At 46.6% G+C, this 25,832-nt stretch overlaps 1 protein-coding gene across 5 annotated transcripts in view; it reads right to left on the minus strand.

The window, feature by feature from the left end:
- Positions 1-5,347: 5,347 nt before the first annotated feature.
- ATP2B4 (ATPase plasma membrane Ca2+ transporting 4) overlaps positions 5,348-25,832 on the minus strand; it is a 103,883-nt gene continuing 83,398 nt past the window's right edge. For 3 of the 5 annotated variants that reach the window (XM_073320111.1, XM_073320112.1, XM_073320113.1), the window contains one exon: positions 5,348-14,137. In XM_073320111.1, the coding sequence (XP_073176212.1) occupies positions 13,832-14,137 (306 nt within the window). In that variant the 3' untranslated portion in view covers positions 5,348-13,831. Of the gene's footprint in view, positions 14,138-21,149; positions 21,340-25,832 lie in introns of all 5 variants that reach the window. The other 2 variants (XM_073320115.1, XM_073320114.1) reach the window with 2 other exon arrangements.

A 25,832-nucleotide genomic window follows, 5' to 3' on the forward strand; every position in this document is an offset into this window, starting at 1 on the left:
GATGTAGTCTCCACGAGCTAGGTCAGAACACCGTGGCGCAGTGCATGCTGGGATCGGTAGGCCCCACGGTCGGGGAGCGGGGACAGGGATGCTGGAGCATTGCATGCTGGGGCTTGTAGGCTGCCTGGGAGTATGGCATGCTGGGCTCTGTAAAGTAGGCCGCTGACCCAGTTTGTACTTAGGCTGCCTGGGCAATTGCAATGGAGAGCATCCAGAAATGGGCGTGCATTTTAAATGGGCACTGAGCCTCCATTCTGAAAATAGTGTGGCCCTTAATTAACGACGATTGCTGCACCATTGCTGCCTCTCACCGTTGGATGGTGAGTCTCCGTAAAGCCCCAGCCCTTGGGGTCATGTGATTATTTTTAACATAAGTTTCTAGTCCTTGTGTTTGTGGCGAAAAGCTTGTAAATGTTCAGCCCCAAAGGCTCAGACAAGAGAAGACAAATATCAGGGACCCAAACAATTATTATTTTAAAAATCTCATGATTCTGAAGTGGAGGCTGAGCTCTGATTTTTAGATGTTTGGGGTTGGCAGTAATATTATTGTCTTGTGTCGTCTCTGGCATCCCACCAGAAGATCCCCCAAACAACAAAAACGTCATAGACCGACTTTCATGGGTGCTGAGCACTCGAAGTTCCTGCTGACTGCAAATGGGGTTGGGGATGTGGAGCATTCCTGAAAACCAGGGCCTTGTATAATGGTATGTGGAAAAAGAGTGATTTCCTAGCATATATTCGGGGCAGGGACCATCTTTATGTTCTGTGTTTGTACAGTGCCTAGCACAATGGAGTCTTGGGCCATCACTGGGGCTCCTAAGCACTGCCCAATATGTTAATAATTTAATTACAGTACCTGACTGGTATAGATTTATAAAGCCATAAAAGTACTCTTGCATGTCGCCACGTTGACTTCACTCGGCCCAGATTTCACCTGTAGAGCTTTGATGCAAAGGCACATCCAAATAGACATGGATGTTCTGATACTACTAGAACAGGATTTAAGCTGGAAAAATATTTTTGCTAATTCAAACTATCATTAGCCAAATTGCAAAAGAAGAAGGAAAGAGGGAATGGGAAGGAGAATGAAAGGGGGAAACGACAAAGGAGGAGGCTGAAAAGGCAACAAAGGATGAAGGAGGGAAAGGAAAAAGGGAGGTTGAAATGTAGGAAGGAGAAAGGGATCTGGGAGGAGAGGAGACAGGGGTGCTGGATAAAACAGCCACCCTCTCCCCTGGCTGAGACAGCATCCCCTCTCGTGGGGTCCATGCCTGTGCATCCCCTTGGTACTCCCACATCCCCCAGCCTTCAATCCATTTCTCCCTTGCTGGAAGAAATTGGTAAGCATTCACTCTGTGTGTGGAGAGGAGCGGGGGGAGAATGGGAGCAAATATGGTTATTCTAACGGTCAAATCCAAACTGTCAGACACCAATTCCAAACCCAAGCAAGCAGAGGGAATAGCCAGGAACTCCCTCCTCTCCTTGGCTGGCTTCCCCACTCTGTTTTTCTCTCCCCTCTCACTTGCTCCTGGTACCTGTTGGTTTATTTTGCTCCCTGTCTCTTTCTTTCCCTCATGTTCACAAGTGTGACTGTGCTCCCCCACCTCTACCTTACCTGACCCCCAGTTAACTCCTCACCCGCCCTCTCCCAATCTTGCTCAGACCTTGTTGGGTGTCCAGTTGCCATCACTGAACTTTGCCAAGAGATGTTGACTGTCCAGCTGCCTGCCTGCTGTTAGCCACCATCCCCAACTCCCTAAAGCCTCCCACTGTGGCAGGTAGTATGGTCTCATAGTGAAGGCACAGGCCTAGAAGCCCTCCCCACTGCCTTGCACCTTGTGTTGTCATTTACACTTGTGCAAAGTAAGAGGCGAGTGAACATGAGTGTGGACAATTCTGATGTGGCAGCATTGCACACTCACTTTGCGCAGGTGAAAAGGATCCCACAAGGTGCAAGGCAGTAGAGAATCAGGCCTTTGGATTCCGGACTCCTGGCTCTGTTCTCATGGGCTGGCGTGTCCTTAGATATCTCACGTCTCTCAGTTTCCCCATCTGTATAATGAGGGGTGATACTTGGCTATATTCATTACTGTTTGTTAAAGTGCTTTGTGATGCTCATAGCGAAGGTGCTTTCTTCCAAAGGACAGGAGCCCCAGGGCTTGGGACATTTAAATCTAGACTGGACAAAGCTTTAGAAAAATACTGTCCAGAGAACAATGCTGGAGTCAGCTACTATGCCATGGAGTTCTCAAACACTTGCGTAGCACAGACCATAGCTTAACAGAGGGTGGGTGTCCTGTGGACACATTCCCTCCCATTCACAATCACGCAGCCCACTTCCCATCCCACTGATGATCAAATAACATCAGTGACCAGAACAACTGCTTGTGTGGGAAAGTATCCTTGGGAAAGTTTAGGGTTTTTTTAGCTTCTTCTAAAGCATCGGAGCAGCAGGAAACGAGGAGCCGCCAGCACTACTGACCAGACAGATTTCCATGGACCATCAGTGAATGCTCTGCAAGCCAATGGTGGTCAACAGATCCTAGCTTGGGAGCCATTAGACTTGACACCCTGGTCGATGCTTTCCATCTGTGGTGACAGATGAGCAAAGTACTGGAATATTTCTGTAGCTGCCATAGTTTGGATTAGCGACAGGGGGCTTTTAAAGTGTGTGACAGAGATTCACAAGGCAGGGATGCCACCAAATAGAGCAGGAGCTTTCAATGAACTCCATGCCGTTGGAGAAAGCTGTTAGTTAACAACTGTATCCATGGCTTGGGACCTGCCTGCCTGCCTCCCTCTCTGTGTGAAACTGCTGTGACTGTGAGCAGTTGAGCTGGACCCACTTCACGTTAAACAGCGCTGGCAGGGCCTTCTCTGGGATGGACTTGGAACATAGAATCGGAGCACTGGAGGGAACTACGAGAGTCATCCAATCCCGTCCCCTGCACTCTTGGCAGGACTAAATATTATCTAGACCATCCTGACAGGTGTTTGTCTAGCGGACTCTTAAAAATCTCCGATGATGGAGATTCCACAACCTCCCTGTACGTTTGCCCCTGGCCTGTCAGAGCCTTTGTTAACTTCTTGGGCGCGCACACACTGCAACGGTGCAGGAAACTTTTCATGAGTGATTGGGGAGGAGATGGGCAGGAAATAGGAGCTGGATATTATGGCCATTATCTGGTGCTCTTGCATTAATGACTCATCAGTGTTGGAGTACTGGTGACTTGACACCGTTGTCAGTTTCCTTAATATTTTGATTTTTGTCCTTTCAGTGTCTTGAAAGCGGCTTACCTATGGGGATGGTGAGCTGCAATCTAAATACATGAATCTTAGGGCATCAATTCAAGGAGCTCACGGTAACACAGGACATTACTGTAGCACACGTACAGCACCTAATTGACAGCTTTGGCTCTTGGAACCTGCTTGGTAAGCAGAAACCTGAGCCACATGCTGAGGGTTATCTCCTCTTTTTCTTGGAGGGCTGTGGGATATTTCATTCACCCCAGGCAACCCAGCTGCTGCATCAGAACGGGACTGGCAGAGATCGGTACTATGCCTCAGGGCTGGCCTAGAGGGCCTCTCGAAGTCTTTTTCCGCCCTGCCTTCCAATGAGTCTCTGCACAAGCTCAGACTGGATGATCAGAATGACCCCTTCTAACCTTAAAACCCATCACGTTAGTTTCCTGTCTCCTCTGACAGACGAGGCAGCAAAGCGGCAGAGCATGGAGCCAGCCTTTCAACCTGCACAGGTGGGTGTAGCATCCCACCTGCTGTTGAACAGTTCTTGGCTATACCCCTACATAATGGGTCATTCACTCCTCCCATTGTGCTTCCTTTCTCCTACCCCACCACACATTTTCATTATGTGGAAAAAAAAAATCACCTTAGTTAGGGTGATGCTATAAGCCTTCTGCATGCCAACCGTGCCTGTATGTCTGCACGACCTCTAACTTGGCTTGCAAGCCTACCTGGCTCTGAGACCCAGCCCGGCTTATGCACACCCATGGCATGACAAAAATAGCAATGCATTTAAACTGGTTGCCTTGCACTAGAGGAGAAAGCCTTGGTCCTAACAAGAGCTTGTTTTCTGCGATACAAAAGGAAGCACTGGAACCGAGGGAAAGATTGTTTTATTCTCTACAGCGGATATATTGGAGGGGCTCCTCCATTTTAACATCCACTACTGAAGCCCTGTGAGTGCAAACAGATGAGCCATATGGGATAGGTTTCCCTTCCTTATACTCATCAGCCTTATTTTTTAAATGAGCTATCGAAGATTCTTCTTCCCTCAAACCAAAGTGTAGCCACGCTACAGCTACCAGCTGAGGTATCAAGCAGCTGTGTCAGAAAAACTAATGCTGGGCCTCCGCATGGCAACACAAAGCACCACCGGTTAGGCCCCCAGGTCAGCAGCAGGGAAAGGTGTGACTGAAAGATAAAGAAATGGAGAGAAACCAAATTTAGGTGTTCACAGCAGAAAAGAGGGAATTAAAAGGTTAGGAAATAAAACATAACCAGGAAGAGATGACAGAGATAAGAGACAGGAAAAGACAAACAATCACCGGGCAGAAAAAGCTTCCTAGATTTTGTGCACACTCAGGCTAAGCCTGATTGCTGGCCACTACTGCCTAACTCACCAGTACTGATCCCTCAGATTAGACAAGGGCAAGCTAAGCTAAACCCCATTAGGCTCAACTGATGCAAACTCCAACTTGCCAGTGTCTACACATGGAATTGACATGTTAGCTCATATAATGTGAAACTCAGCACAGAAAAGAATGAGCGGGTCTAGCATTGTTTCAGCTGGGTATGGTTAACCCTAGGGCCCATGTGAATGTTCAGCGTATTTTACGGTATGGTGACTGACATGTCAAACACAATGTTCTTTCCAAGCATCGGCAGGCCTTTAGAGGGAGCACTCCTAGAGCAATGGATGGCAGCCAGTGGCAGAGTTAGGGTAGCTGCGTACCGACAAGCTCTCAGCTAGATCGCTCAAGGTCCCATTGGCCTGACTGTAGCCCCGTGGAGCTAGCGATTTCAAGTACAGTGCTTCACCCTGGCCCAGCTCATTCCAAGAAATAACCCAATGGGGCAAGTTAGAGAGAGACCGAGCGTGGTGTTAATAAAAGGCCTGCAGGGGAGTAGGCAGAGATGTCTGTCCTGTGCATCTTAGACCCCAGCCCGCCTTGACGTAACATCCGCATCTCCCCATGCTTAGAGGACTATGAAATGAGAGCAAATACCAGCCACACACAAACAGCTACCCTACCCCCACACTTCCCTTTTTATTATTTTTGGTTTGACGCTGATGAAGCCCAAAACACACCAGGAAGGAAATAAATAGGTGACAATTTTGTTTCTTTTTATTTACAACGGGATTAAAAAATGCTTGCCCATGAATGACTGATGGCCTCCCCTATTCAGTCTGCATTTGTCAGAGACACACAGTGGAGGACCATAGACGCCAACAGACATGGAGGACAGAAGCAGTAAATATGTAGCACTGATATCTAATGAGGCTTTGCTTTTTTTTCTTATTAAACCACAGACTAAGGCAGTGAGTCGCTGGGTCCATTTTTTTTTTTTTTGTTTGGCTGTTTAAAGCAGCAAAAGTTCGTCACTTACATTAAATCGCGACCCCAGGCAGGCTGCAGGAGTTCTCAGTCAACCACCCCATTCAGTTAATGAAGAATGAGGTAGGAGGCTCTTGTGAAATGGAGTTGAGTCAAGACCCAAAAGCAGTTAGCAAACTAGCCAAGGTACCAAAAGTCTGGCTCAGGAGGAGGTAAAAGCTCAGGAAATACTTAGCCCTACACTGTAACATGCAGGGGGAAGTAAACACTTGTGCGCAGATGGGAGCCTTTTTAAATCAGTTGTATTCCTTTCTGAAAAAAGTAGTAATTTTTAATTCTGGCTTGACTTTTCAGAGGTGCTGAGCCCCTTCCAGCTCCCACTGACTTTGACTGGAAATGGAATCACAGGTGCTTTGCACTTCTGAAAAGCAGAACTTTTCTGCAGCGGTGAGTCTCCTGAATATTACAGGTGTCAGTCAACAGAGCACCATTGGCTTCAAGGATGCGACGCTGATTTATAGCGGCTGAGGATCTGACCCATGGGTTTAAGGATTTGTCCATACAGGAAAAACTGGCATAATTATACGGCTAGTTATACCGGTAAATTTCCCCACCTAGACACTCTTATGCTGGAATAACTGTGCCTTTTTTCTAATTTAATTTAAACCCTTCAAAAGCACTACAGGAAAAATCAGAAAGAAGGCACTTTTAATCTGGAGTAAGCGTTCATATAGAGACACTTCTCAATGTAACTAGAAATAATTAATTATGCTGGTAAATTTCCTCATGTAGACTAAACCTAAGGAATCTCACCTGAAATTTAACGCTAAGATTAGCTATGCCCACCCATGAAAGTGATCACCACCACGGGCTTGTCTGCTGCTGTAACTACATGGATACAGTTATACCAATATAAAGGTGCTTATACCAGGATAGTTTATTCCAATAAGTGAAGGCAGAATAAGTTATGCCAGTATAACTACATTTAGACTAGGGCTTGTACTGGTATAATTACAGTAGTAGGAAATCACCCCTCCCACTGAAAAAAAATTATATTTGTTCAAACTCTATGCAGGCCCAGCCTTAGGGAGCATGGCCTTTCCAGCAAAAGAAACTTGAGTAATGAGGGGCACGCTGGACTCCCCGACCTACCAATTTCAGCGACATGAAGTTGCTTGTTTCACACCAAATCCAGGTCATGCTACAGCTCTGTGCAAAGCCATTTATGTTAAACAGAACTTTTGCCCTATTTATCCACCCCAAGAGCCTAAGGGAGGAAGGCCCAGCTTGTCAAAAGGTGTAAGGAGTTAGGTGCCTAAATACCTTTGAGGATCTGGGCCCAATCTGCTGGGCTTGTATCCTGATCTCTCTTCTCCACTCAGTTTGGGCCCAACTTTGATGGAGACACATGGAGTCCAATATTTTAGTCTTTCCCAGTCACACACAAGTTTGGCTACTGTGGGACCTCAAAGTGGTTCACCAGTGACCCCATTCCAGTGCCTCTGCTGCTGGTAACCTGGCCCCATAACAACATATCTTGGTAGAATTAACGGCAGTTGAGTTCCCATCAAAGTGGCAGGATGGAAACAAAAGATGCAAGCTCAGTGGCCGTGGGAATAATGATCTTGCTCGTATCTGCCAATGCCCAACCAACCAAATTATCGCACAAAAGGAGCAACAGGCCAACACAATCACAAAGGAACATACAATTATGCACAAAAATGAGAGACTGACAGTGAGCCACAATTATTGGCATAACTGGGTATGGGAAAAAACAACACAACTCTGTAAATTAGCATCGCAGCTGCTGTTCAGAAAAAAGGACTAGGTCCGAAACCATTGGGAAAATTTGGAGCATTTCTGCTGAATAGCATCCAATCAGAACCAGCTTTTACTTTTAAGAATAAACTACATTTCTGACTGCATCTTTTAAAACCAAAGAGACAGGCCTTAGGGGTTAGCTAGTGTGTGATCCCAAAGAAGAGGTTCACTATTTGACAGCACTCCACTGGGAACAACGGTGACCCTGCCCGGCCCTTGTATTACAATTCCTGTAACCACTTCTCCCAGTCACGTAAGCTCTGATCTAAGCTTAATTCACATCAATTGATTTGCTGGTCTCTGGACAGCGGTCCTCAAACTATGGGGGCATACCACTGAAAGTGTGTGGAGGGGTGCGTGCGCGGGGCACCCAGGCCAGCCCCAACAGGAGGGAGCACCACCTATACCAACTTCACTGCCCAGCTCTGCCCTCATTCCCACAAGTCTCCATCTCTAGCCCCAGCTCTGCCTTCAGCCCAAGTTCCTCTCCTGAGCTGACTGTGCAGTAGTGACAGGTGGGATGTCCGCCCCCCCCACGTGGTCAAAATCTCCATTACGTCTTCAAAATTGCTCCTAAAAATGGTGAAAGCCCTGAATAGTTTTACTTGTGGGAACAGTCCCACTGATGCTGCTAAGACTACTCCGATTAGTAAAGCCCTTCCTGAGCATAAATGCCAAAGGATCAGGACTTGTTTCAGCTACATCTTTGGATGAATTTCAATAGCTAACTGCTTTTGAGACTCCAGCTCAACAAAACACTTAAGTATGTGACTAAAAGAGGGATGGACTTAGATATTTAAAGGGCTTTACTGAATTGAGGTCAACACTAGAAAGATGCAGTTCAACTCTATTGCCACATACTGCATTTGGAGAGTTTTTGGAGGGACACCGTCAGAGGAATGGGAAAATGTCCACATGGCCATATCTGTGAGAAGGCATTAGCTTTGGCTAGTATTTGACAGCTGCTTCTGGACCTTGCTCGCAGATGGTAGAAGTCAGAACGATGGGAACAAACAGTTCAGTACAGTCATCCATATCTGAAGAGGGAGGTTGGAAAACCTTTTTAAATAATTTTTTTTTCATGGTGTGAGATTGAAACAAAATCAGCCACCACCAGTTTCCACACTACAGCTTTGCTCTGAGGTGAGCCTTTAAGTGCAATCCTTCATCTCAGCTTCAGTAGATGATCAGTGACTTCACAAGCTAGTAGACATACACTAAGGACAGCACAATTACGTGTGGGCACATTTTATTCTCTTGATGCACTCGCACATTGTTTCTGCTCAACAGCAAAAGCTTTATTGATTCAAAACGTTACCCCTTTGTTTCCCCCGCTTTATCTTCCGTTACGTAGTTTCCCCCCGCCCCTTCCATTTCCAATCACAGCGTTCTCTGCTTTGAGTTCCAAATTTTCCCAGAAGCAGCTAGTTGACAATTCATTCAAAAAAGTATTTTTTTCCTCCCCAAGAACCATATAAATTACATGCAAAACATCATACAGAGAGATTAAATATCAAAATGCAAATACAGATCAGGTGCACTTTAAGCTGGATTCTAGGTTATGGCAAACACACCAGGGTACATATTGCTTTGAAACCACCATTTTTTTTAATGTCATGCATACCACATAATATTCAGTCTTTTATTGTGTCATTTTTTTCTTCTTTTTTTTTTAAATACAAAAATACCAGTGCTTATTATACTAGTTACTGAAAAAAACTCAAATTCAAACCTGCGTGCTCTTTTCAAAAGAAAGATTTTGGTTATTTTGTTGTTTTTTTTTTAAAAGAGAATCACATAAATATATACATACAAAGTATATTTTTGTATATATATTTATTGAGGGTTAGGAAATAAACTAAAGGCCATTTTAGCCATGGACTTTGCTGAAAGGCTAATTAACTTAACATCCCAACCACAGCCCCCTCTGTGGGGGGGGGGTCAGCAGGGACATCAGAGGCATAAAGCACAAGAGGTCAGACAGCGAGGAGGAAGAGATGGGCAGAATTACTGACAAGGAAAGGGAAAAGACACCATCATGAATAGGACAGCACAAGCCACAAAGCAGCATTGTTTTTGACCCACAAATCCTAGGTAAGCCTGAAGGAGTTATGGTCAGTTCTATCAGGCCAAAGTTATATTCACCACAACTACACTTAACTTGTCCTTCTCTCAGCAAGATTTACGGCTGGGATATGTGTGTGGGGGAGTTGAGTTTTCAGAGCACATTTCAGGAGATCCTTATGGATAGCTCAGAAAATTGGTAAATTCACAAGGAGGTAGGGAAAGCAGAAGATGAAGTCATCTAAGACTTTCTCACGGCACAAACAGAACTACCATCACCCTTCCCCTCCTCTTGGGGCTGTAGCTCCCAGAGACAATAGTCAACAGCCATTTGCCCCAAAAACACATGTGAAGGCAGAAAACCTTGGGATACATGAAAATCAAAGGCCGTGACTGTTTTTGGCGGGGGGGGAGGGGAGAGGGTCCCTGCTTGGTGGAATGCTGGAAGAAGTCACTATAGCAACCGATCTTCTCGAAGATCCCTTCCTCAGAAGGCCTGATCCAGAACCCATTGAAGGCCGTGGGAGTCAGCCATGGGCTTTGAATTGCCTCTTCCCCAGCATGATCCAAAGTTAAACCCGCCACAAATCATCCATGCTCCCCGCAGAGAAAGCTTCTAGATGAGGGACAGACTGAACATGTTCCTCTGCCCCAGCTCATTTATTTTTTACAGCCTACCCATGGCTAAAATTCAGTTTAGTATTTTTCCTTCTGGAGATTTTTTTTTTCTTGTTTTGTTGTAAATGTTTTTCCTTAAAAACTTATTGCACAAAACCTTTGAAAATTAAAGTCAGATCCCTGTGCAAACAAACATCCCCCTTTCGAACCTAATCACATGATGAAAGCTCCTAGAAATGGATATTCACCATTGCACACAGGAAGTGATGTAATGTCTTTGGTACCAATCCGCCACTTGATTTAACAAAACAAAACAGACCCTACCCTTAAGAATTGGACGCAAAATAGTTTAAAGTGTTTTAACAACACAGCATTCCAAGGCAAGTTAACACGTATCACAGGAGATTACTTCATTTCCTGTCTGATATGGCACTACCTAATTCCCTCCCCCCGACTCGTTCTGTTGGCAGTAAAAAAAAAAAAAAAAACAAACCTCTCTCCATCTTTCAAGGCATGTTTCATGAAATTCGTTTAGGCTACCATGCCTTTTAAATTGAATGCACCATCTCTCTCTCTCCCCATTTTAAGTTTCCTCAATAACTTAAGCCATAGTTAGCTACTGCCAGTTTATCACTGAAACTAAATAGAAAAAAATATTACATAAAAAAGTATGCACAATAAATGCTTATACTTTAAGCAACCAGCCATACCAACATAATTTATATAAAAACGGTTCTGTGTAATCCAACTAACTTTTAGTACAAAGATGGCTGCTCAGAGAAAGGAAGTCGATTGGCGTCTGACCAATCCTTAAGTTACCTGTCACTTTAAACTGCCAGTCATGTGATCACATTCCATTGCAGACACATGATTTACAGCTTTGTTTTCCTTTAAACAAAATACATATGGCTGACTTAAAAATATCAGTTTCTGATCTAAAGAAAACTATATTTTTTGCATATTTATATATAATTTCCCTCCCCCCCCCCAACGATTGAAACTAGAACAAAAAATAAATTGACTAAAGGTAGACCAGACCCTCATGGTAACCTGCCAGTCAGAGACTTCTGGGAGTGACGTTTTAAGCGTTTACTCCAAAGTCCCCCCCCTTTTTAAAAAAAAAAAAACAGGTCTGAGGTAATAAAAAAAACAAACAAAATCCGTGTCCCCCAAAAGTATTTAATAAATATTTACGTAAGCGCCTAAGAACACCGTATTTTCATCAGTTGTATTTTTTTGCAAGTACTTAAAATAGAAAAATGATCTTTTAAGCAATGTAAGCTTGAGAACAGAAAAACGAAACTCCTTTTCTCTTTCCCATCAGATAGGTCATGTAAGAGACCAAGAAACAGCTAAACTTCCCCCTTAATCCCTCCCAATTATAGCTCACATGAAGAATGAAAGGAATGAAGGAAGCAGGTGGGTTTTTCTGGATGAAAGGGATGGGCTTTGATTTGCAATTAAGATGCACAGGTGGTTATTTCTTCTTGGTATTGGCAGTTTGTGGAGCCTAGCATCCCCTCCTCTTTACTAGCCTTGGAGCAGAAGACCCTGTGAGAAGGACCTTTCATTGGTCTACCCTGAACAGATGTGGAATGAAGCGTGACAGCGCCAGGGCATGAGTCCGTACTGGGTTGTTTAAGGAACACTTATTTCTTGGCAAAGTACCGGGCTCCCAAGTGGCAGACGGTGCTTTGGGCAGTGCTTGGAAAAGGCACGGGAGTTTTTGCTGTGCGTTCTTTTAAAAAAAAAAAGAAAGAAAAGAAAAAAAAGAAAAAGAACACGTCACTCAGTAAGATATATCTGCTTGTTGGGAAGGAGACTGGGCAAAGGCCCCTGTCCCTTTTTTGTCACAAACCCTTTAATACAGGCAGTTGCAAGTGGGTTCTCTTTTTCCTTCCAGGTACAGCTTTTAATTGAATAAGTGTTAGATAAGGGAGTAAAGTAGGTAATCTTCTACAGCATTTCTCAATGACACCAATCTAGGGCCAAACTCAGAGGTACAAAAGCACCCAGTGAAGTCAACAGGAGTTGTAGACATCTCCCATCACTCATGATTTAGCCCTTCCTTGTCTTCACAAGTGAGTTTGCTCAAAACTATTTCACTGAGTGGCTTCCCAGATGATCAAAAGCTCAAGTCCAGGCCTCTCACCCTGCCACAACCTAAATATCAGGGGACAAACCTAAAAAACCGATAGCCACATTAACAATTAGCACAAGACATCCTGGAATGGATTTGTCCAGAGTAAGTTACATTGGCTATGACCTTAGCTTCGCGGATCATCATTTCTTGCATCTGTCTGTAGTACTGAGATGCAACAAGATCCAGGCAACAGGAGAGGCAAATTTGGGTTTAAGGTGGAGAGGGGACCTTTGTGACAAGGGAGAGTGGGGCAAAGCCTAGCTATCAAGCCTCCTCTGAAGTTCTGATGAAGGAGGTGCCCTTCCCTTCCCAGGAGTAAGACAGCCATGTTACAGGACAATGCCCCCATTTGCATCCAACCCTAGAGACACAGACAGGACAATTCCATCATGAGGCGGGTATGTACACTGAATAGGATTATGCAGATATGGCCAATGCAAATATGGCCTTCCCTACTGCAGTCTCTCTTCTCTCTGTCCTAAGGGACCTGCAAAATCCAGCAGCAAAACCCAGCCTTAAGCTGCCCCAGCCTTCCATCAGCAGCTGGCACTCGATTCCCATCCAGACCCCACCACCGCTTTGAAAAGGATGTACAGCACATGGTATGTTCTTTGGGATGAACCTTAGCCGCAGCTAGCCTCACTCCAGGGCCAAAGGAATATTTAATCCGACAGTATAAAAAAAAACACGCAAAAACACCTCTGCTCCCCAAAGTGGTTCAGAAATGATTTGCTATTCAATTATGCACAACTCTTGCTGACCATCATCATACAGTTCAAGAGCAAAACGATGCATTTAAAAAGTTCCGCAGAAAGTAAGACTTCTTATTTCCAGTCATTGCAGTTCTTGGAGAACATTCCCAGCAATGGTGGCAGCATCTCCCATGGGACTTTGTAACAAAGCAGGGTCTTTTTCAAATCACATCTTAGCCAACATATTTAAGACTCTTAAATCACCCTCCTCCCTTGTTTTTAATCACAGTTAGCATGTTGGAAACAGAGAGAGAGAGAGATACAAAGAAAAGTAGTAAAGGTTAGGTACCATTTTTTCAAGGTGGAAGACTGGTTTACATGCTCTAACCATCAGAATCTCCCGCAGGGAATACCGGTTTGGTTTTTCCCTTTCCTACTCTTTAACACAATTCAAGATTTTCTTCCCCCGGTTCAATTTTTAAATCTGTACCTTCATGCTGCTGCTCCCCCACCCCCAAGTGTGATGTTACCAGGGGTCAAATCCCACAAGCTAAAAGACCCCCAAGTCACCCCACAAATGCACCCTCAGATGGCGAGCGTGCATGTAAGACTATTTAAGACAATCTGAACCTTTTCTTTTAACATGCATTTTTCAAAATGAAAAACCCCTACGGACACATGGAACCCGACTCAAGGAGAAGAAATATCAACTTGTTTCCCACCTGGGCGAGTACCCACTGCAAACAGCACCCTCCCAACTCCATGAGACTCTGGTTCCTGCCACTAAATCATAAAAGGAAAACAAAATTGTATACATATGAGCAGTTAACATGAAGTGACCGCTCTGCGATATCAGTTATCGGTGCTGATATCACACAGGACTCAGGGTGAAGGAAGTATCAAAAGTTCAAAGGTCAAACCGATGATTCCAGGCCGTCTAAGGGGCTTTCAAACTCTGGGACGGTGTTCTCGGCTAGATCGCTGTCCACCGCATTGTTATTTTGGTTGAGGGAGAAGGATTCACCTGGGCTACTCCCACCTTTGTTTTCGAGTCCATCAGTCTTGGAGTCTTCTTCTGCGTCGTCGAGGAATGGGGTTCGAGGCTCGTCTTCCTCCAGGATGAACTCAGGGTGAGTTGAGAAGTTATGAATGGAGCTTCTGGATTCGGGTTTCTTGAGGCCATCGTATAAAGAGCTACGGAACGCATTCACCACTTTGATCTGTCAGAAGGTTGGGGGATAAACAGAGAAGAGGTGAGAGGCAGCCGTAGGGAGATCTCAGGGACTTTAGGTGAAAAATTAAAAAAAAAAAAAAAAAAAAAAAAAAAACAAAGACCACCACCACCACCACAATATGCAACAAAACTAAATAAAAATAAGAGAAATTATGGGAAACTAGGATGGCCACATGGATCAAATTCAGGAGTAGGTGTGTGATGGGGCAACCGACTATGGGGCGACTTCAGAAGCTGTAAGAAAAGACAAACATTTCCAAACAGATCACTTTGAAATGAATGGAAATCAAAATGCATTAGTTCTGGTGTGTGCACGCACACGCTTCCGTGTGTTTAACAAAAAAGACAAAATAAAAGTGAAAATACAACTCAAAAGAGAGGTGGGTTAGACACACAGTGATTTGGCTTCTAGGCAAGTGGGAAGTGATGCATTTTTAGTTATTTATTTTTTTAAACCTATAAAAAGGAATCAGTTTAAAGGTGTCATGGCTTCATCAACTCCGCGTGGAGCGGCAGATCCAAGCAGATGGCACTAACAACAAACGTACCCAGCCGAGCATGCAAGGAGGAAACCAAAGCGGTGCGAGTTTCCACGTTGTAGTCTAGATTCTGGTCACGAGCTTCTGATCCTTGCCTGTGCCAACACGTTTAAGGCCAGCGTTTCCAAAAGCAGCCGCTGCTTTCAGGTGCCCAGCTTGACATATGTCGGACCTGGCTTTCCAGAGACGTGAGGTGCCCACAGCTCCCATTCGCTCCGACAACAGTCATGGGGGCTGAGTGCTTCTGCAAATCAGGCCCTCTGCATCTCAAGTTGGGCAGAATTTATAAAGGAGCCTAAGGCATCCCATTCACAAGTTCCTCAGGTTCCTTTGAAAATCCAAGCCTGAAAGCCTAACGCTCTCTTGCCCCACCGTGCAGTCAAGTCAGTTTATTCGGTCACAGGTTTAAGGTGCAATTCACATTTTCAATACACTAAGGTGAAGTAGGCAATGACCTGGTTAACGCTGCATTTTTGGTGACGGTGACTTCTCTGCCTTGCGGGATGTGGCAGGTTTCCATGGTCACACTCACCCCAAACCTGCAAAACCGCACGTGTGCGTGCGATGTAGGTCATTCCATTGCAGCCAATGCACATACATGGAGCGCGGAAGATTGCATCCGTTCCCTTGAATGACTTGTACGCAAGGAACACTCAGGGTGTATGCATTCTAAAGGTCAGTTCAATGAATGCATCCTCGTACATTTAAATGGCTTCTATAGAGAGCTGACAAACCAGAATCACTACTCCAAACCCTCTCAACCTTGAGAGGGCAGAGAAAAGTGCTATCCAGATCCAAATTGCACCCTGGTTTTGCAAAATAAAATGCTACTTACTTGTTTCCCCCTCACCCCCAAGTATTTCTAATTAACCTCTGGCCACATTCCTGAGTTCCCATGCTGTCAGAGTGCTATGCCTCACATTGCATGAATTACTCCTGTCCACAGCTCCCAACCTTAGCCCGCCAACGGGCTCTGGAGAGTGCTGGGGGTCATGGAATTGCAGACACTGGTTTAGCCTAGACATCAGCCCTCATTGAAAGTTACATTCCAAAGATGTTCATCATCATCCCATTACAGTCATGACCTGCTGCAACCCACTGGGTTCACTCCTTCCCCCAGTGAGTGGAGGGGGAGTTCCAATCAACCATTTGCGTTGGACGGAAATGGAGCAGATTCTGTTTTTTGAGGGCAAAAAGGATCATCCTCTAATTTCACCTCCTGCATAAATTCCTCAATGAAAAGGTCACTCAGGGATTCCTGAAGTGGAGGGAGTTGTTAGCACTCCAGTGTACTCTCAAGTCACTGCTTTAGATCGCTTTGAGCATCCCCCACCAGCAGCAGAGATCTGTGCCTTCACCCAGCCCTGAGTCACCTTCGCCCACTGCTCTGAACTCACCATCTAGTCAGTTTCGCCTACCCGCTTTCAGATGCTGCCTGTGGAGTTAAGTTATCAGCACAGTGCTCTTAGTCCTCTGGTACCTAGACTGGCCCAGAAGGGGTAGCGTGGAGCACTTCATTAAAGCATCAATGAAGATCCTGTGAAGATGCACATGCCTGCAAGAGCTCCTTGCTTCTGCCTGCACCACTCCACTACAGCAGCCTCCAGCGTGTCTCAACACCCGCCCTACGTCCCAGCTAAATGGACAGAAAGCAAAGGAGGAAGGAGAAACTCAATTCCTCCATTCGCAAGTGTGCAAACTTTCTCCACTGTACCTTGGAGAAAAGGCCATCGATCCTGGTAAGTCAGGAGGGGACACCACCACCCACCCCTCATGAAATTCACTGGGTTAAATATTGGTTACTATTTCACCAGCAGACTCAACTGGAGACACCAGCCAGAATCCCTCCCATCACCACCTCCCAGACACCCAAGATAAAAACTCCCCAAAGATCTTTGGTGTCAGCACAATGACAGCATGCCAACATTCACAAAGCATAAAAAACAAGGCATTACACAAAGGGAAGCGTGAGATGAGACCCCCTTTCTCCCCCCAACTTTACAGGTTCACAAGTCAGCCTATAGGATGCCCGTGTCCCCCACTTTAACAGAGACATGCTTTTGGGCTGGCATCTCCACTCGAACAGATGATGGTGCTCCCAAGCCTCAGGATAATGACCCATGAACATTTTGATGGAACATCCTCATTGACACCAGCATGAGGAGGGCTTTGAAAGCCAAAAGCTTTTAATCTATAAAAGTAAAACAAGCCCATTCTCATGTCACACATGGACAGATAAGAACACAAACACACAGGCTTGCAGTGGCCGGAAGACAGGCAAAAACACACAGATCTGGGGGAAGACTTGAGCGTCCACCTTCACAGTGGGGAGCCATACAGCCTAACCTGTGAAAAGGGAAGGTTATATCCAGGTGGACAACATTGGAGCAGCTGGAATTCAAAGCCTTCTCTCACCGGAGCACGTCTATGATCGATGGATTGGGTGAAGTAGCTAGAGAAACCCAGATGCTTTGGGTTCCTTCCAAGCTGAGCAACCTGGTACTCCCATTTCCTTTTCTTAACCCCAATCGTACCACAAAGCTACCGAGGAAGAGTAATGTAGAGCTGGAAAAGACCTAGGCCAAAAGGCAATGGAGGCCAGTTTATTTATATACAAGGGGGCAGAATATTCGTGGATTCTACTGGAAAAGTTTTTGGCCTTATTGCATACCAGGACATTAGTCCATCTCCCAACCATTACAGGATTATGCCTGTATATTACCCCTTCATCAGCCATGGCATGAAGCCATCAGAATATTTAACATTACTCCTCCTCCTAACTTTTAGGTACCCTTGCTTGAGGGAGTTAGCTGTGCTGGCATTAGTGCCAGAAAAACCCACTTCTCTGAAGCCTGAAGTCCCCCCCCCCCGTCCCCCCCCCGCAAAAGTGAAAACAAAACCCCAACCCTGTTCGGTGCACACTTGGATAACCCCAGAAACCAACGATCGACACACAGACCTCTGAGAAATAGGCACTGCACTGCTACAAAGCGCAAGAAACAAAAAACAAGCAAGCCAACCAAGAATGATAGGTCTGCATAAAACAATGAACGCTTAGAGATTTTCCAAGCAGCCCAAGGGATTTAGACACATTCCAAACGTGTGGCTAAACTCCCTAGACTGCTCTGAAAAATCCACGTGCAGCAATAAAACTAGTGCCATCACTTGCTTTTCAGCTTTTAACACAAGTGGGTAACCTCCCCTAACAGCATGGCACTTTGTCTCCGGCCTCTGGCTAGATCACATGCAGAGGTTTATCAGTCCACTTCTTCCGCAGAGCGAGCACAGCTGCTCCTTTAGCTCAGACAGAAGAGGCTCGTGCTCTTAGATCCAAAGTTTCTGGGCTTTAACTGTGCAGACAGCGACCTATCCAGGAGGATAATTACAACTGGTTGGTCCAGATGTCCATGTATGGTTTTGGCTCCTCTAACATGTTAATTCCCCACTCAGCTCATCAAGGAAATATTTTGTTGCCTTCCCCCATGCAGGCCCCATTATTTCTGCGGTTGATCATCGTAAGAAGCTGTCAGCAGAACTAACATAAAACCAATGCAAATTCCACTTTGTTGTTAACGGATCTCTGAGTAGGAAGACAAGCAAAGGAGGAACAGTTTAGGGATGGGTTCACCAGTCTGGAGAAAATAAAAGTCCATCCAAACCCTTGCTCCAAACTGGAACCACATCACTGAGGGGTGAAACATTTCACTGGCTTTTTCTCATTGTGTTTGGTTTTCAAGCATCTACTCAGCACTTCTGGGTTCAGGTGCAAGTTCAGAAAAAACTGCAAGAAATGTTGTTCTTGTTATTTGCAGCCTAGCTAGAAGCAGGATTTCTGATGCTCCTTGCAAGAAAGCCTTTCGGTGCAAGACTACCCAGCCCACCTTTGCCTCAGGTTCGGATCAAGCATCTGAACTTATCCAGATGATCCCCCCACCCCCCAATTCCAAGCCGTAGGACGTTTGTCCATGACTAGCGAGTTTTCAGAGCACTGCATTAATTATGGCCACTTCATGGGGAGCGGAACAGTTTAAGAACTTCCCATGCAGAAATGTCAGCAATCCACAGGAGTGGCTAGAGTCTATGCAGACACACAAAGGGTGATGTCAATGACATGTTTCAATTTCTCTGAAAATGAACACCCCCTATCTTCCATGCCCAGAACAAGGACCTGCTTTTCCTCTTGATTCCAACTTTTCCACAGCATTTCAAGCATCAGCTACATTGGGAGTTTGCCCCAATTCCAGCCCCTGGACTAGGTGAACCCAGGCAAACCCCTAGGTCAAGCTACCACTTGTACTGGCCAAGCTCACCGCTCTTTGAAACAGAGATCAACAATGCAAAGGTGTGGCTTGCCCTTTACCCTAGTGCTTTACCCTATTCAGCCTTGGTGGAGCTGGGACACCGATAGCTACAATTAGGGCAAAAATTCCCAATGGAGAGACAGCCTAAATCTACAAGCCACCAGCTTTGGTTCACTCATGAGGTCTCCCCTTTGTTACATCACCACCCAATTCAGGACTGCTGAGATCTGGCACTGTAGGACTTTCCACCAGGAAGTAATAAGGGGAAAGACAGAGCGGCTCAGTTAATCTGTATTCAGGGATACACAGTTTTTAGAAGAAGAGAGAACAGCAGAAAGGAAGTAGAGCCAAGTCTAGATAAAATGGAGGGAACCCTTAGCAACCTGGTTTAGCTTTTGGGAAAGTTATCTGGTAGGGCTCATCAATTCCCTCCCGCAATCAAGTAGAACATTAATCAATGAGCAAAAATGGTGTTTTGGTGGAACACATTGGCATCCACTATGTTTCCCTCCCTTTGCTGGAGCTCTATTGTGTGGTTAAATATATTGATCATCCTCCCCCAAACTGAGCAGATTCCCTTCTGAGAAGCCCATTCGCTGGTGCATAGAGGCTCAAGTAAACAAAAAGGCAAACCCCTATAAATTCACTAGGTGAATTAAGCAGTAGTCCTCTGCACAGGGCTCTGTCAATTCCAGTGACTTGTGGCTCACGCAACATGCAAGTCTGACCCCACTGAATGACAAAACTCCCACTGACTTCAACAGGGCCAGGATTCCCCCCCCACAAACTTGGCATCTAAATTTGCAAAGCGCTTGAAGATCTATGGATGGAAAGTACCATAGAAGAGCTAGGCATGATTAACTGTGCACTCGCAACCTTGGCACGTTCAGTGCCAGGTGTTTCCACATGTAAGTGGACAGTGAGATTCTATAAACATTTTTAAAATCAGCTGTCTAGGTGATCTACCTAATTTGCACATACAGGGTGAAATTCAAAGGCCCAGAAACAGGCCTACATGCCAGTAGCATCCCATGTAACCCCCAATTCAGGAAAGCACTTACACATGTGCTTCCTACTTAGGACAGCATTAAATAGGGAGGTCATTTGTCTGCTTATAAACCAGGCAGTCCTTTTTTGAGGTGGTTTGTCCCCGTCTGAGACAAAACTGGATGTGGTTTTGTCTTGTATCGGACCAGGGATGCCATAATTAAGTGCATGCTGTCCCCCCACCCCCAGCATGTCCTCGTACGGACTGTGCGTGCAAGGTCACATTGGTGGGGGTGGGGCGGCACGCTCTTCAAAATGGCAGCCTCCCGTGTGGCATGACCTCACATGCAAAGTCATGTGGAGGGGGTTGGTGCCATGCAGGTGGTGGTAGGCCCACACTGTGCCCAGAATTACTGGACCGTTCAATATTCTGGACACGTGCGATTGGCCCTATAGCATTAAATGATGCTTCACTCTCAAAACGTCCTCAAGGCCCACTGACTGTGATTTAAGCACGTGCTTAAGAGCGGACCTGATTATGGCCCTAAGACCTCGCAACATTGCTTTGTGGGGGGAACTTAAGCAGTAGTCCTCTGCACAGGGCTCTGTCAATTCCAGTGACTTGTGGCTCACGCAACATGCAAGTTCTTGTGAAGGCCAGTCTGGGGGCTGTTCAACTACAAGTTAGCGCTAAAGCTAAGTGGTCCTGCTGACCTCCAACAAGCTAAGACTCAAGGGAAAACACCAGCTCAGAGGATTTGAGGAGAGCCATGTCAGAAATCCTGACTTGTGGAAAGAATGGCTTCCCCCATTTTATTGGGGGGGGTCCTTCGTCCCACATGGTTCTTTTAAAGAACCTCAAATTTTGCACCCATGAGAAGGAAAAAAAAAAACATCCATCAAAATCCTGCAAGGAGGAGAAAAGATAAAAGCAGCAACAAGGAGGAGAGAAGGAAACAAACCGGAAAGGGTTTTAAAACATGGTTAAAGATGCAACAGCTTTAAAAGAAACAAATGGCCTCTCCACCCTGCCCCTGCATCGAGACAAGGAATCATTGGGCCAAGTCAAGGATAAAAGAGGAGGAAGAGAGAACAGGTTTGGTTAGGTCGATGCAAGTGCTTTCTCGTGGTTATTAGGAAGTCATGCATTGTAATAGAGACTATCACTCACTGCCCGCAGTAGGAGATGCAGCAGCAGCAGCAGCAGAGGTGGTGGGAGTGGAATTGACGGAGGAAAGAGCTACATGGGTTGGGCTAGAAACATGTTTTACATCGTGGTGCTGGCTCACGATGGAAGGCTGTCTCCTGAGGGCTCCCTGTAAAGAGGAGGCGCCGGTCTGGAATGTGTAAACTACGTCCATCTGTAAAGAATCAGAGAGTGAGATAGCTTCGCCCCACAGTCAGAGACCAAGAGGAAGGGGGGAGGGAGGAGGGGAGGCTGGGCAGACAGGGACAGACACAAACAAGACAAGACAATAAGGAAGAGAGGATGGAGGTGGGTAGGGAGAAGAGCGGAAAAACCCATTTCAGATTACATTCCCATAAATACAGTTTTGGCAGGTGATCCAAAAGCAGAGACATGGAGCAAAGATTAGACGTTAGCTTTCAGCCTTTCCCTCCCTCTCTCTGTAGTTTGCATCAGGTGCAATCTTTACAGGCCCAAAGGAGTCGGGGCAGTGAGGGGAAAGGATCTAGTATATAAAGGCAACCTGCAGGAGGTGCAGAAAGAGAGACAGAGAGCGGGAGGGGATGGGTGCAGGTGTGAGCTGGCAACTGATACAGTGTGCAGCCTGTATTCTAGAAAACGGCAATGGGATAGAAAAGCATTTCCAATCAGTCAGGTCTTTCATTGGACTGAGTAAGAGGCTGACTCCGGAAACACGCCGAGTGTCCACAACTCCCACTAAAGCTGAAAGGGCTCACAGATGCTCAGCCCCTCTCAGGATCAGGCCCTGAACCACCCAGTGATTTATGCAAATGCCCTAAATATAAAGGAAAAACAAAACCAAACCACAACAGCTATGAAATAAGGAAGCAGCCGCAGCATCAGCCTGCGGACACATTCCAAGGAAGGAAGCTCAGAGCAGTAGCCAGTTACACCTGGGGATTTACATGGCGCTGAATTTTGACTCTCCTAGCTCTCTCTTGGTCCATACAGGTAGAACCAGGCGGCTACGTGTCCCTGCAGCTTCCTTGTGTTTCTGGCCACTGCCCTGGTCACGTGATCCTTATTAAAAACGGTAACCCCAAGGAAGGGCACGCAGCTGCCCAGTCCATCCTAGTGGGTATTCCATGCACTGCTTTGCCATTTCCTGGTTTCATTCTCATACTGCGATGCAGGCACGTTTTTCCTGCGACCAGCCAGGGCTATCGTGAAAGAATCACTGCAGTTTTCCTTTAAGGCACATTTGTTTAGGACACTCCCCTGGAAGCCTAGAACTCCAGGGTTTTGATCTCCAGGCGGGTGTGCTGGGATTTGCAAGACAGACATACGCTGGAAAGAGCCCAGGGCTTTGCATAGCGTTGCAAAAGCAAGTAGCATTTTTCATGAGGCAAGAACGCAAAGCTTCGTCAGTAAACGGGCTCCAGTACGGACACGTGGGCACTGCATGGTGGCCACTGGTATCGCTACCTCAATTCTTCCAACTGGTTTGGAGGCAACGCCTAGGACCTGCATCACCTCTGCAGCACTACATTACAGAAATTTCTACCTACCGTACTTCGGCAAGTCTGGATCGTTCTTGTAACGGGATGGTATTCCCAAAGGCGTTATCATGCGGCAGGCTAGCTTGAGAAATTAGCAAACGCAGCCGGTGTCCCAATGACCAGCAACATCTGACCCCAAGGCAATTGGTTTTCCCCATATCCCACTGCAAAAATAACCCAGACTGGCAGATACAAGCCAGCACCAAAGCTTAAAAGAATAGGAGCTCAGACGACAAAAGTCACATGTTGGCTTCAGTCATATGTACCCCCCGGCTTGTGTTTTTCAACACACAACTCACAGTGACCTCAATGTGGGCCATGCTCCAATATATATTTTTTTAAACCACATACACGTGGCTTTGGTGTGGATCACATGCATTTCCTGTGTGCTGCAAAAATAAAAAAAGTGTCACACTTAGGCTGTGAGCACCACAATTTCCACATATGAAACAGGACATGCATGCGAATCCCACATGGGCACATCTCCCAGTCCAGTGGGCTTAAGGAACCTTTTGCTGGTTGGCCACTGTTCTGGAAGCAGGTACCTACACTTGAACAGTGCCCAAGCTTCATGAATCCAACGTCCATGAGAATACTGAGGCCTCATCTCGGCACCTCTGTTCCATGGAGTGGCCCTGGCCCCAGCCCCCCTTGTTTCTTTGAAATGCAGCCACCCTAAAATTCTCATTCCAAGTGTATCACATGATTCTGAAACACACAAAACAAACACTGCTCCCTTCTTATCCCTTGTATGTTTAACAATCAGATGGTAACTCTGGCAGGGTCCCTAGGCAGGAGAAGTGGAGGTGGTCAGATTGGTATCTTCACATTCAGAAACCTCTAGTAGCCTTTGTGGTGGAAAAAAAAAGGTGAACATGGGGTGGGGTGGGTGTTTGCTTGCTTGGGCAGGGAAGAAGAAACCACTGTACAAAGCCAAGAGGATATAGCCTGGCCAATATGGGTCTCAGGAGATATTTCTTCTTGGGTTTATAATAGCTTCCATGTGCCACACATGGACTTACTCACAGATATTGTCCTGAGCTCCCACCCGAATGACACCTCCTCCCGCTTCTCCTCAGAGGAATTTCACTCTGAAATTCCCACCGGACTCGGATGCCAGAGGGAAGCATCCCCAGCCCCTCAGAACCCGCTCTGGTAGTGCGTGGTTTTGTCAAAGGCAGGAGAGTTGGGAAGGAAAAATAAATGCGTGACAATAACCAAAGGCAGCTCAGCAGTTATCCCACTCCCTTCCCCCTCGTGTCTCATCACTAGGCTCTGGTTCCTGGGAGCTGGGTAAAGAGCAAAGGGAAATGAAAGGACTGGCCCTTGCTGTGCCTATGAGGCTGTAGTGGTAGGGAGCAGACAGACTCCTCCAGGCAGGTAAGTTTTCCAGAGGCCTTTGAGGAAGATGCTTTCTGGCTATCAATTCCCCCCTCAGACTTGTTTAGCTGGAGCCAGGGCAATGGCGACGCTCCAGGTCGACAGATACTAGGCCCCGCTCCAAGGGGCTGAAAAGCCCCTTCTATTCCCAGCCGGACAGCTTATGTTATTAGGCAACTGCCCAATCTGCAGCCAGGACGCCAGAGGGCAAGGGAAGAACGGACAGGCCAACACAAGGGAAATACCCAGAGCAGATGAGGAGGGGAAATGAATGTGCCACTTGCAGAAGAGCGTGAATTCTTTGTTCCTCACATCCACGCTGAATACATGAGCTTCCTAGCACGTCATTTGACCCAGGAAAGCAAGGAGGAGAGCCCGCTGCTAGCCGTCTGGGAGCACGCTTCAGGAGCTTGCAGGTCACTGGGCATTGCATTCCTCACTTTGGTCTTTGCCTCCCACCTCTTCATCCCCAGCCTTGTACCGTCCCAATGTGGGGCAGGAGGTGAGCAGGACAGAGAAAGCCTCTACCAGCATGGAGCAGAGGGGGCCCTGGGGGCAGGGAGCGGGTGCTTAACAAGAGAAACATCGAGAAGGGAATGGCTGGTAGAGAAACGTGAGCAGCTCGTGTGCAAGCTGTATTCTCCAGGATGAGACGCTTCCTTTCAGGGGGAAAGAGCAGAGGAGGGTCCCAAGGACAAATATGCTCTTTGGCAAAAACAATTAAAAATGGTCAGTGAGATTTTTAAAACTGCAACGGAAAAGAAAACTATTAGAGAAACCAAAACTAGGCTTCTTTCCCTCGTACAATTCTCCCCTTCTAGCTACAGCATGGGGGACAGTAGATGGAGAGGCCCATGAGAGGGGACTTATCAGGAGACTGGGGGAGCAGCAGGGAAGAGGAGAGATAAATAAAACCAATGGGGAGGGAGTGTGAAAAGTCACCGTGGTACGGGTCACCACCACACTGCGAAGGTGGCCAGAGCAAGAGAGCGTGTTGGCTGCAGAGTGGTGAAAGCCAATAATGCTTGTGCAAAACAGCTGATGCGGAAGAGCCCCAACTTCCCTGCTAGGAACAGAGTGGGCACTCAAGAGTGGCAAGTCCCAACAAGCAGCTCTACCACTCCACCAAACTAAGCCAGCTCGGGCTGCTGTCCTCATCTTGAGTCTGGGGTTTGAAACAGCTTGATCCAAAGGCCGCTGAAGTGAATGAGAAGAGGACATGTGGGGAAGGGAAAGGGGTGGAGCTTTGATCCCTATAGAACGGGGTTCTTACACACCTGCAATGCAGAAAAAAAGGAGAACACCTGGGTGCTAAATGCCCCATCTCCCACAGCATATTCAACTCCATCCCAGACTGCAGGTAGACAGGCCGTCCTAGAGCAGGATCTTTTGTCAGGGCTTGACTAAGGCTGCCCAGCGTCTACTTCCCACTAGGGGAGCAGCCATCCTGCAGACGATGCTTAGAAAAAGGCCCACTGATGTCCATCCAGCTGCACCATCCATGGTTGCAAGGTCACCTGCCCAAGCCCCATTAACAGAGGGCCATGCAGCTCTGAGCCTGCCCCCCACAGCTGTGCAAGGCACAGATCCTTCCCCACAGTAGCTACAACCCCCCCAACTCTCATTGTAACCCTGGCCCCACTGGGAATCGGGCGTGCTATGCACACACGGCTAAGCAGCAGTGCATGCCCACAGGCCTGGCTCACTGATCAGAAAGGCCCTGGCAGTGGGAATTCTAGACCCTGGAGGGGCTGAAGTGTCACCGTGG

This window comes from Lepidochelys kempii, chromosome 21, assembly GCF_965140265.1.
Source record: "Lepidochelys kempii isolate rLepKem1 chromosome 21, rLepKem1.hap2, whole genome shotgun sequence".
In the NCBI taxonomy this organism is placed as follows: Eukaryota; Metazoa; Chordata; order Testudines; family Cheloniidae; genus Lepidochelys; species Lepidochelys kempii.